Raw genomic sequence first — 11,706 nt, forward strand, 5'->3', positions numbered from 1 at the left:
AGCCGCGGTGCACCACGCTCGCGACGAATGCCGCCGACCGTGCTAGAAATATGCGTATAAAGAATGAATGAGCAAAGTGAGACGTCCACCAAGAGCCGGCGGCCGTCGCTGGAGTGGTGTCTATCGCATGGCTACTCGATTCCGGACTACCTGCTCCGACGGAACATACGGTGTCCCTTCAAGCTGGGCAAGCGATTCAAAGGATCTCACGGATTAATAAACTACAGAAAAGTAGGAAATGGCCAGCACGTGGTACGTCACCATACCAACAGCCGCATACACATCAGGTACTGACGTTCCACGGCCTCAACGCGTCACATTCGGCGTTCGACAACTATTGCGACGTGCTGAAGTCATGCGACTTCACTGTGGTCACATTCGGTGGGTTCTGTGGCCGTGCAAGTAACCTACCCCAGACCTCTACGGGCATGGACTTAGTGACATTCCACCATACGAGGTATTCGGACGGCAGTACTCGCTCGACTTCTTCGTCGACCAGGCGCTGGAGGTGCTGGCGCACCTCCACCTGGAGGATCGGAAGCTCTCGATCATGGGCATCTCCATGGGCTGCTGCGTCGCCGCCGCATTCTGCGACCGCTACCCCGACCTCGTCGAGAAGATGGTGCTGATATCGCCGGCCGGGCTCATTCCACGCTGCCCGTTCAGCGCTCGTCTGGTAAAGATGTTCCATTGCTGCATACCGTGCATTCCGCGCTGCATTCGTCAAAGAACCATCATGAAAGGTACTTTGCAACAGGAACTGGACGACTTCACGAACGACGCACTTTGGCGCATTTTGGTGACCCCAAATTCAACAGCCTGCATGCTGGGCATCGTAAAACGCGTGCCGCTCTGGAGCGGGTCGCAACTCTATCGACGGGTTGGCGCCATGGGAAAGCCGACGCTCGTCATTTTCGGCGAGAAGGACGACGTCACGCCGCCCACGTGCGCCGACAAGTTCCGGAAGTATTTCCACAACTCGCAGGTCATCATCTTCCCGGGGGTCGGACACCAGGCGGCGTACGTGATTCCAACGGCCATAGCAAGCACGTGCCTGGCCTTCCTCCAGCTGCCGTCCAACAGCAATGTGGCGCGCTACTCAAGGTGGCTGCCGTTCTCCGAAGACGGCGCCTACATCCGGGAGAATGAGCGGCGGATCGGCCGTGACGCGGACAGATCTCAGGAATACGTCTGCGAGGAGCAGCTCGGCGACATGGAGAGTGACAGCACAGAGGTAAGTTCACAAAGGATGGCGTACTGCACGCCCTTGCTAAAGCAGTGCGCGTGGTCATGGAAGCTGACCACGCCACTCACGCTGGTGGTCGTGCGCGAATACGAGAACAGTAGCAATGATACCGCTTTATTTTAGCGTGACGGTCAGGACGGTAGCGTTTTGTCTGGTGCAGCAGCGCAACAAGACGGTCAAGGTTTCCGCCTACCGGCGTCCGGCACGAGCGTCGCCGACGGGGCAGGCGCGCAAGGCACACATCGGCGTGAAGCGGCTCTCGGCGGAGTATGTGTCGCCAGGCGACGTACTGGTCAAGCAGCGCAAAACCATCGCGCAGAATCCAGATGTAACGCGCAACAGGCACTTCAAGATCTACCCGGGCGAGAACGTCGGCGTATCTTCCAAGACGACAACGCTGTTCGCACTTGCAGCGGGGCGCGTGAAGTACACGCACGACGTGTGCCGCAACGTCAAGCTCGTAAACGTGCTCCCGGAGCCGCCGGACGAGCTGCTGCGCGACGATTTGTGGCGCTACCGCACGGAGCACGTGTCTAGCGTACAGGACAACTGCGCGCTGGTCTGGCGCCGCGTGAAGAGCGCCCACTACATGCTAGACGCGGACAAGCTGCTCAACCCGCCGCGCAAGCCGCCGCCGAGGGCGCAGTTCCTCTCACGCAACGACCCCTGGAACAACCAGGCATACCCCGACCTGCCCATCAACTACAGGTTCCCGCCGAAATGAGGCAGTTACCTGCGCAGTGTTCGGTCTGTAAAACACGTAGTAATCATTATGCACATGTGCTTTAGTGGTTGTGTGTTTGACGTGCGTGGCAGGGGAGCTGCGTGATCTGGGTGAGGCATGGCGTTGCCATCACTGGCCTTGGAGGTGGCGAGTTGCCGAACCACGGGCAGTCTCATCGTTGTGATGCGGTCACATTTGCCGCAAAGGGTGCTTTTTTTATCAAGCTATGAGGGTTGTACGCCGGGCGCATGCGAAGGCACCAACCGCAGAGGCGACCTATGACTGACAGAGCAGTCAGGCACACAAGTTAGTAGACACGAAGACGCATTAAAACAATTGATCTGCATTACGAATTTCATGCGATCAGGTAGGCATCAGCGCATAGGCTGCCGCTGCCCTCACTGCGGCTTAAGGAACAGGCCGATGCGGACGCTAGCTATTGCCGACCTGTTGCGCAAGAGCCGGCAGTGTACACACACGAGGCACGCCACACTAGTGTATGGATGCGGTAGATCCATTGGCGGCCTGGTGGGAAGGCACCAGGTAGTTGCGAATCGCAGATGCGCATGCTGCCGTCAGCTGCGACACCGCAATGTTGAACCTCCGCGCGTACTCCACAATGTCCTCCTCGCAGTTGAACACGATGTCGAAGGCGGTGACGCTGTACGACCGCATCGGCTCGCAGTACGATTGGCCCTCCCTGGGCGACTCCTTCGACTCGGGGTACCACATGATCACAACTGAGCACGTGCGCGACGACACGTCCAGCCGACGGATCTCGACGTTCCACAGCGGGTGGATGCACCTGCGAGCTCTTAACGCCCATGACGGCGGCACTTACGTCGCCTCGAAGAGGGATGTGTGCGGCTTCTCGCGCACCAGCAGGAAGAAGGTGTCGTTGCAGACCACGAAACGGCGCTTCCGCTCCGAATCCAGGACCATGACACAGGGGTACTTGCGGACCTTCTCCAGCGAGACCAGCGCGCCCAGCGTCACGGGGGTGCCGTTTATTGCGATCTGCTCCTCCTTGAGCAGAGGGCAACGGTCGTAGGCGGCAGTTCGCCGCGACCTGGGCGAAAGCGTGGTACCGTCCTGACTCGGGACGCACGAGCCCAGTTCCTCTAGCGTGTCCTTCACGAGGCACGCGACTTGCAGGTGCCTGCGGAACAGCTGCAGCGGCTCACGCATCACCTCCCACGTGTCGTACTTCTGAGCCTTCACGAGACGCGACTCGGCCACAAGATCCTGCTGGTTGCGCTGGTTCGACGCGCGGTCGGCGGTAGTCTTGCGGTCTTGCCAGTCGCCGAACAGCCACAAGCTGATAGGCGTGCGATGGGTCATCACCTCGTTGAGCACCTCGGGGTAGATGCTCCGAGCAGCTCCCGCCGCAGCCACGTGCTCCTTCGACTGCGGCTCCGCGCCGTCTTTGGCGCTGGAGGCGATGGTGGGCAGCGAGCTGGACCTCGTTAGACTCCGGTCGCTCCGACGCAGCCTGCGCCTCACCGAACCGTTGCGCTCAGGGTCGAGCAGGATGTGCGGGTACTCCAGAATGTTCAACCGACGCGTGACACCGGCCTCCAGCCGCAGCCATTCGTCGTAGAAAACGGAGATGTGCAGCGACGTGCAGTGCTCGAGCTCGCTGTCGATCAGCAGCGCCAGCTCGTTGAACCCGGTGTCCAGGTGGAAACGGATCTCGTCCACCATCGACGCGATCTCGCTCGGGTTGTACTGCTGGATTATGTCGATGCTGTTGAGCGCCACGGAGAGCACCACGCTCAACGTCTGGACGCGCAGGCTCGGCGAGCTGAGGTGCTTCGCGACGGAGTTGATACCCTGGACCACCACGTGCAAACCCTGGGCAGTGCTCGGCACGGCGATGAACTGCTCGAAGGGGAAGTCGCCCGCGATGTCGGGGCTGGGCGCCTGCTTCATGAACGAGTTCTGCAGGCTGTGCATCAGCGCCATTAGCATCGACAGCCGGCTGTCGTTCCTAGACACGCAGCAGATGCCGATGCGCACGAACTCGCCCATCACCAGGTTGGGAACGTAGTCGCCCGAGGTGCTCCGCTCCTTCTGGCCGTGGCCGTCTTGCAGCTGGATGGAGTGAGGGCCGTAGACGTGCCGCTCCCACGCGTTCATGCAGCTGAACACCGCAGCCACCTTAGCGTCCGCCGTCTGTGCGTCCAAGGCGGCCTTGTCATCCGCAGACGCCTCGGCGGATTTCTCGCCGTTGCTGTTGCACACGTTGAAAAACGCGACGTGCTCCAGGACCTTCCTCGGGATGAACGGGCACATCGTCAGCAGCAGAATGTACCGGCGCACATCGTCCCTCCTCGCTGACTGCGCAGCATGCGGCGACGGATCACAAACACGCACTCACCGCCAAATGGGTAACCAGAAGGTAGTAGGCCACGTTCGGTAGCATCTCGTTTGCCAGCAGCATCGCCGGGATGTTCATGTTCTGGAAGTCCGCCATCGACCGCGGCGTCGAGGACGTGGAGGCTGACTCGCCGCCCTGCGAGGCGGTGTCGCCTTCGCAGGTGGGCGACGTGCCCCCCGCCTCGCCGTCCGCCTCGAGGCGAAGCACGGTGCCGGCGAACAGGTCGCTCTTGTTGGTCGCGTAAACGCCCAAAAGCCCATTCTGCGTCAGCAGCTGCTGGTACGCGGACCTGAAGAAGCCGCACTGCGGCAACTCGGGGACGTCGACGGCATCCAAAAGAGACGCCTCGGTGTCGCGGCCGCGCAGCAGCGAGCACAGCAGCGGGAAGAAACACGTGCTGAACAGCCGTCGAAGAAGCGCCTGAAGAGGACATGGGGCAAATCACGGAGCGCGGCGTACCTCGTTGACGTCGGCGTTACCGACGTCCATCACGTCCATGAGGAACTGGAACACGTCGTCGCACTGCGCTGCAGCGGCATTGGCATCGCGTCACTGGTGACTCACTCAGCAGGATGGACTCCGTCTGGCCGACGCTTTGGAACGTGGCGTTCTTGACGTGCTTGTTGAGCCGACGCCAGCTGTACCTCAGGTACAGGGCCATTTGCGTCAGGATGTGCGACTTGTCCAACAGGTACCGCGTCACGGATGGGTCGTTCACTGCACGGGCCGTCAGCAGTTGTTCCACGGGACTCACGTCGCAATATGTTGAGCATGATCGTCATCGCGTGCGCGCGCTTCATGCTGTCGCTGCTGGAGAGCAGCTTCACGGCCTCGTCCAGAAGCGGAAACGTTTCATTGCCCTGGCACTTCTGACGCGGAAAACGCACAGCATACCTCCTGGCAGAAGAACTTTATCGTGGTCTGGTTGAGAATGCCGCTCAGGGTCTTCAGCAGCGAAGCGGTCCAACTGCTGACGTCGCCGCCGGTGTGCATGTTGGGGTGGGTGATGAGCGCGTTGAGGTAGTTGTTGGACAGGAGGTAGTCTGCAAAGATTCAGCGTCGACGCACTTGGGCACTTACACAGCATCCGCTCGTTCACCACGTTGTGGATGATCATGGAGATCGTCTGCAGCAGCTGGATGCGCACCAGCCTGAAGTGGGAATTCGGCAGCACCGCGGTGAGGAAATCCATCATGTTCTCCTCGCAGAAGTAGCTGCAACAGTATGACGCAACCTGACACGCCCGCCTACTCAAACAGGGGCTCGAAATCATTCTTCTCTCCCCAAATCACCAGCTCCGCAAGCTGCTTGAGGGCGTCTACCACATCACCTGCCGCAGCCGTGCGAACCATCTGCCGATTGAGCACGCTGCTGTGGAGCATCCTGCGCGCCGTTAACGCGATGCCGCGAGGAGTTACCTCAGTTGCTCCAGGTATGTCATTGCGACATCCTGGGCGTCGGGAGTCTCGCCGCCACTTTCCGCCATCCACGATTCTCAGTGTGTCACGACATCCTAATATGACAAAAGACAAGGTGGTGTGCGCCGGGATGGACGTGCGTCCTACACCGCGAAAGGAGCATCAACGCTGCGCGCCCGTCCCCATCGGAGGATGTGTAGGAGCAGGCGGGCACAACGGGCGGCTCCGAAGCTACTGCATACGGTTTATACGTTTAACACTGGCGTTCGTGTGAGTTTATGCGTGACAGCCTGGCGCGGAGGCGCCGGGTCAGGCCGTTTCCAGGGCTTCGAGGTTCGCCACGGCGTACGGACCCTTGATGTAGGAACCGTACACGAGGTGTGCCTTCATGGGTAATTTGAAGGGTGTGCCGTCGCACAAGGTGACTTCGTGCACCTCGCCCTGCGAGTACGATAAGCGCTACGCTACTACACAACGCACCTTGAAGAGGTACAGAATGTACAGCTGAGTCCCGTCTTCAGAGTTGGCTACGTTGTCGTGTTCAACCTGGAGAGTTGTGAGGTTAGGTGTGTACTCATGAAAAGCGCAGTTACGAAGTCAGGGGAGCGCTTGCGCGGGTCGTCGTACGCCCGGCCGCTGCCCCGCGAAGCAGTAGCCAATCGATGACACATAATCACAGCAAAACACACACATGCTGCGCAATTTAGGCGTGCATGGCGCTTGTATGGCCCAGAAAACGTGCATTTAGGCGAAACTTACAAAATCCATCGGATTGTAGAATCCAGGCAGAAACGCGTAAGACATGTGCCCATTGGAGTTTACGTGCAACGCACCGTGCTCAATCAGCAGTTGCAGCTGCACGGTCACCTCGATGAACGGGCCTCTGAGGTGGTGCGCCTCGATGGTTTCGACCGGAGAGATGCTTTGCGGGTCCCTCAGAGTCAGGTTGCCGTACAGCGCCTTCTTGACCACCAACCCTGCGGCGTAGGTCGAAGCACAACGCGGCGCTTACCTTGGCTGTTGTACTGTTGCAGCACCGATGCGATATATGCTTGGGTGTGGTCCTGCAAAAAGTGGCGATAGCGCTCCTTGAGCTCATCGCCGACCGTCTGCAACTGGTCGGTCAGCTGCTCGCCCATGCGGAAGCCGTTCTTCAGGTCGTACAGCAGCCGCTTGTACTCGTCGCCCAGAATGTCGTAAGCGCTTCGCACGTCATTCAGCAGCGGTGCCGCGGCCTGGTCTTGGCATCTGCGAGCGTTGAGGGCTGCACATACGCGGCCTACTTGTCTGGGTGGAGCAGCCGGGCGAAGTGGTAGTACGCCCTGCGCACTTCCGCTGTCTTGCAGTCGCTCGCGAGCTCCAAGATGTCGTAGAGCGAGGCTTTGCGCTTGCGGAGGATGCTGGCGCGCCTGGCGGTGTACTCCTCGATGGAACTGGAGGGAGGCGACGCAGGGAGCGTCGAGGCCTCCATCGCTGCCGGTACCTAGACGCTCTACACACTCGCACGATAACGGTTAATTAGGCCATTTCCTACGTGAGTGACGGGCAGCCAGTCGTTATGCAGCGCGAATCCCTCCGTCTACACCCCGCAGCAGTGTGTAGGCGTCCCCACGTCCACTCGGCTTTACAGGCGCTTCTTCGCGAAGTTCACAGCCATGACCAGCAGAATAGACACCAGCAATCGGATGGGTTCCACCACCTTGGTGGCGATGTAGGCCACCGTGAACTTCGCGATGTTACTCTCCATGTCTGGCACCTGGAAGTGCGTGACGTTGATTCTCTCCAAAATCTTGCGGAGGTCGCTGCTGGACAGAACGCCGCCAAATGTCAGCACGTTCATCAACAGGAGCGTGGCGACGTACACCCTGCAGCCAACGTGTCGCGCAATCGCGGCGCCTTACCCGAAATAAATTGCAGCTCCAAGTTTGCCGTACTTCTTCATAGAAAACACGGCCAGCTTGCCGAGCTGTAGCTTATGGGTGCTTTACCTAGTCGACCTACCGCGGTAGACTTCTTTACCATCTTCTCCTTTAGCTCCCGCATCCTCTTGCGGTGTAACGCGTTCCTCGGGATCGCGCCGAATTTCAGCTTCTTTTCCAAAAGATACCTTTTGACAACGCTCAGGCGGTTCTTGGAGCGCTGGAGGGCGTGGTGTCGTACGAAAATCTTAAACAGGGCAAAACGGCTCTTGAGTCGCAGCAGGGCCCTGCGGAACGCCTTCCGCCTTCTCAGCAGCTTCTCCTTGAAATTCGGTTTGACATCCGGAGCGCAATGCGATGGTGTGTCCGACTCGGACGCAGGTTCCGAATTGGTGTTTTTACTGCCGCTCTGCGATTCTACGTCCTTGGAAGGCGCATCTCGGTGAAAGAAGCGACCAGGTGGTCGATTCGCTAGATTTATGCACGACGGATGCTGATGAATGTGTCCGTGTGGAACCCGAGTAGATGAAAAGCGTAGCGGCGGCAGCGGTTGCCGGAGCGTTCTGAGCGGATAATACAGGCTCGGGATTCCAGGCCTAAGCGCCAACTGGCGCAAGCCTAGAAAAAAGGAACGCGTGCACATCTGTCGTTCAGATGTCGAAGTAGCTGCAGTAATGTGTTAGCTGCAAAAGAATCCACCAGACAACTCGGGTTACTATCTGCGGCGTCCGGACACGCGATCGACTCCACACGCACATGAACATTAAAGTTCGTTATTAATGGGCGATGTTGAGCATTTTCCTTTCATAATGGAACTGATAACAGCGCAGAAGCTGTATTTATGAACGCGTAGGACGTATCGTTGACGGCCGTTTGGTGAACACATGTAGAGGCTTGGAAGGCCGACATCCGACGTTATGCGAAATGCGCAATCCTTCGCCTAATTTCCAGCCGTCGTATCGGTTGCGGACGCTATCGGCGGGCAGCAGCCGAGAATGACCCGCAAGAAATCGCGGGGTAAGCCACCAGTGCCAAATAACCGAGCATGCGTGCACTCGGTAAACGACACAGCCTATTATACCGGCTCTAATGCAGCCCTATTTAAGCCACTGGGCTGCACCATTCCGCTCTCCAGTGGCCCTTGGCCGCGTATTGAAAAATGTATTAGGGCAGGGTGCCAGTGTTAAACCGCCGTTGCACTTTCATGACGGAAAACGCCTAGTTTTATCGGATATTGCGCATTGTACTGCTAGGATGTGACGGGCAGCTGTCGCCGTGGGCCCTAGCCCGCGGCACGGCGAACTCACTTCGGCTCCGCTTTGAGTCCGGAGGTCTCCATCCAGGCCTGACGGTACGCGTCCTCGTCGTAAGCGAAGTGGAACGTAGACGCAGGGCCGTGCCTGTAACCCTCAGCAATGCCATTCAAGACGTGCCTGGCGCAGTCAATCTTCGTGGCTTTCGGGTGTCTGTTCTTCTCCCCGCAGATGAGGTACGTGGAGCAGCAGATCATGGACTTGCGTGACCTCGTGGGATCGCGCTTCGCCATGCCGTTGTGGTCGCAAACGGCAGTCATGAGGTTCTCCCCAGTGGCGTGGAGAGCCTGGTAGAAGTCACCGACGTCAGCGTAGTTCTGGGCCTGCGGCTCCACGACATAGATCAGTCCCATGTTGTGAACGTTGTCGTACGGGTGCTTTTTGAAAATGCAGATGAAAACGACACCCTCGCCCGGCGCCTTGAAACTCTGCTGATTCTTCGAAACGCGGCACATTGCGAATTTCAAATCAGGGTGCTGGAAGGCACAGTTAGCCATGGTAACAGTGAATACAGTGGGATCGGCAGCATGCGCAGCCATAGCCTCCTGATAGAGCGTCGAAAATAGCTTGGTGTAAGCATCGATGCTGTGGCCAGTGGACTTAAGCAGTTCGGTGAAGTGGACGTGTTGATGCCCCTTTGACGGCATGGCGAACGATGTGCTTCCGGCAATGACCTTGCAGCAGTGCTCGCCAGCGTCGGCTTTGAAAGCGTGGGCCAATTCCCCGGCGTTCGGCTGCGCATTAAATGAGACGTAAGCAGGTGAAATGCGAGAACCCTTGAACTCGGGGTGTTTACGCATGTAAATGTGGACACCCGGAATGTACACGGGCCCCTTCGAACGCGGGTTGGTGCACTTGTTCAGCGCAGTTTCGAAGCGAATGGTGGTCGCCGCGTTCTTCATCATAAGCGCGTGCTGGAGTTGCACGCAGTGAGGGATGGCATCACCCAGCGCGCTCAGAATGAGCACCTCAGTACCTGCAGAGCGGTCATCACGCCACGGAGCGAAGCGACCTACCTCCTGCCAACAACTCGCATGATGTGCGGATGAAGAACGGCCGCGGGCGCTGCACGGAGATGAGCAGCACCTTAGAGTTAGGGTAGTCCTTGCAGATGGCCTCCAAGTTTACCTTGGGGCCGCTCTTGGGCGCTTCGACCGCGCCAGTCATTTTGCGGCGCTGCGCGTTGGTATTACCGGCGAGCAGTTGCGTTCGCTGGTGGCCGGACGGACCACAGAAACACACACGATATCGCTAAGCGACTCACGTGGACTGCGCCCTACACGTCGGTGGGTCAGATTTAATTACGAAAACTACTATCGTAGCGGAAAATGTTGAACTGCGACAGCCCCATTCCTGGGTCCGGGACGCCATTGCATCGGAGGCGGGTAATGCCAACTCATAGTAGCATTGCATACGGTATCCCGATCGCGCAAGCGCGAATTCCGGAAAATAATAAATACGGAAGCTGTTTTGACGGTATATTCAACGCAGGGAACGGTGTTCGCGTACATGGATATGTCGACGCCGCGCGCCCTCCCGGACTCGGCATTTCTACCGTCAACACGTTGCCGCTGCTGTCAGCGAATACTGCAGCTTCAAAAGGTGTATCTAGTTGCATTTGCAGTCGGTGGCCAAAGACTCCGCGGTTCGGCGGCCGACTATGCTCTTGTCCGTGCAGAGTCCACGAAGTTGAGCGCGCAGGCGCAGCTGCGTGCCTGCATTGGTCGCGCAATAAGTATTCTGTAGGCTCACATCATCCGCTTCCGTGCATGACATGGGCTGTGTTTTTAAGCGGCGTCGCCGGGAGTATTGCAGTAGCACCGGATATGCGGATGACCTCGCTCCTGATTTTCGACGTTGCATATAGTCCACTGCAGTAGTGGAGGTCTCGTGGATGTATAAGGTTTGAATAGTATACATTAGAGGCCCTAGGTTGTGGCGTGACCGACCGTCATAGCAGTCCTCCCGATGCCAAGTCGGAGCGTATCACGATACGATTGTGTATTGCGCGAAAGTCGTTTCCACCGATGTTCCCAGTCTGGGGCGGAGCGGCGGAATTACTTATGGTTCCACGATACGTAGGGCTTGGCCATACTCTACTCTCCTCACGGCAACATGCAGTTCGTCGTCGCAGACACCGGTGCTTCGCTTCAAGATTATCAACATCAGAACCAGCAGGGCCAGAAAAATGAGTACAACACTCAGCACGTGGTATATTGTTATGCCACTGCTCTCTGCGCTGTGATCAGAATCCGCACTGGAGCCGCGTTCAACGTCATCGTAGTGAGCGGAGGCCCCTGCATCCAGCTTATCATGCACTTGAATGGCGCTGTCGGTGTCCATGCGGCTAATAGCCTCCTCGCTGTCTCTCATTCTTGACATTTTGGTGGGCGTCGTCTATGCTAATCTTGTCGCCACAAAGCTTACAAAAGATCTCGCTGACGTTCTGTGCCAATATCCACTGACCTATTCGTTGCGTATGGCGGGCTTTCACTTTGCCATGACTCGCGCGGCGGCTCGTCTCGCTAACCGTGGACACTCAATTTTTTATGCGGTGTCCTTGCGCTGAGCATGGAAGACAAAGCACTACGGCGCAACAAAATACTTTGTGGCCGCGTCGCGGATGTGGAGATGCGTACATGAGTTCAAGCGGGCATGGCAAATCGGTGGCGTCTCGTCTTCCGAAGCCAGATCTCAGTACTGGCG

General features: G+C 58.1%; 7 protein-coding genes across 7 annotated transcripts; 2 read left to right on the forward strand and 5 right to left on the reverse strand.

The window, feature by feature from the left end:
- Positions 1-238: 238 nt before the first annotated feature.
- On the forward strand, positions 239-1,369 carry BBBOND_0103365 (hypothetical protein, conserved; the record flags this gene model as incomplete). Its single annotated transcript, XM_012910752.1, has 3 exons — positions 239-241; positions 288-381; positions 417-1,369. The coding sequence occupies 3 exons, from the start codon at positions 239-241 to the stop codon at positions 1,367-1,369; spliced, it is 1,050 nt and encodes a 349-aa protein (XP_012766206.1).
- On the forward strand, positions 1,350-1,970 carry BBBOND_0103370 (hypothetical protein, conserved; the record flags this gene model as incomplete). Its single annotated transcript, XM_012910753.1, has 1 exon — positions 1,350-1,970. The coding sequence occupies one exon, from the start codon at positions 1,350-1,352 to the stop codon at positions 1,968-1,970; it is 621 nt and encodes a 206-aa protein (XP_012766207.1).
- A 492-nt stretch (positions 1,971-2,462) lies between these two features.
- On the reverse strand, positions 2,463-5,836 carry BBBOND_0103380 (hypothetical protein, conserved; the record flags this gene model as incomplete). Its single annotated transcript, XM_012910754.1, has 10 exons — positions 2,463-2,775; positions 2,812-4,310; positions 4,351-4,770; positions 4,810-4,877; positions 4,915-5,067; positions 5,105-5,210; positions 5,245-5,393; positions 5,419-5,564; positions 5,602-5,733; positions 5,769-5,836. 10 exons carry the CDS (start codon positions 5,834-5,836, stop codon positions 2,463-2,465), a joined length of 3,054 nt encoding a protein of 1,017 aa, XP_012766208.1.
- A 241-nt stretch (positions 5,837-6,077) lies between these two features.
- Positions 6,078-7,239, reverse strand: BBBOND_0103390 (hypothetical protein, conserved; the record flags this gene model as incomplete). Its single annotated transcript, XM_012910755.1, has 5 exons — positions 6,078-6,209; positions 6,249-6,314; positions 6,528-6,745; positions 6,781-7,016; positions 7,052-7,239. The coding sequence occupies 5 exons, from the start codon at positions 7,237-7,239 to the stop codon at positions 6,078-6,080; spliced, it is 840 nt and encodes a 279-aa protein (XP_012766209.1).
- Positions 7,240-7,392: 153 nt separating this feature from the next.
- BBBOND_0103395 (hypothetical protein, conserved) lies at positions 7,393-8,330 on the reverse strand (the record flags this gene model as incomplete). Its single annotated transcript, XM_012910756.1, has 3 exons — positions 7,393-7,633; positions 7,670-7,740; positions 7,770-8,330. The coding sequence occupies 3 exons, from the start codon at positions 8,328-8,330 to the stop codon at positions 7,393-7,395; spliced, it is 873 nt and encodes a 290-aa protein (XP_012766210.1).
- A 660-nt stretch (positions 8,331-8,990) lies between these two features.
- Positions 8,991-10,167, reverse strand: BBBOND_0103400 (hypothetical protein, conserved; the record flags this gene model as incomplete). Its single annotated transcript, XM_012910757.1, has 2 exons — positions 8,991-9,976; positions 10,017-10,167. The coding sequence occupies 2 exons, from the start codon at positions 10,165-10,167 to the stop codon at positions 8,991-8,993; spliced, it is 1,137 nt and encodes a 378-aa protein (XP_012766211.1).
- An 894-nt stretch (positions 10,168-11,061) lies between these two features.
- BBBOND_0103410 (hypothetical protein) lies at positions 11,062-11,382 on the reverse strand (the record flags this gene model as incomplete). Its single annotated transcript, XM_012910758.1, has 1 exon — positions 11,062-11,382. The coding sequence occupies one exon, from the start codon at positions 11,380-11,382 to the stop codon at positions 11,062-11,064; it is 321 nt and encodes a 106-aa protein (XP_012766212.1).
- Positions 11,383-11,706: the final 324 nt, after the last annotated feature.

This window comes from Babesia bigemina (assembly GCF_000981445.1).
Source record: "Babesia bigemina genome assembly Bbig001, chromosome : I".
In the NCBI taxonomy this organism is placed as follows: Eukaryota; Apicomplexa; class Aconoidasida; order Piroplasmida; family Babesiidae; genus Babesia; species Babesia bigemina.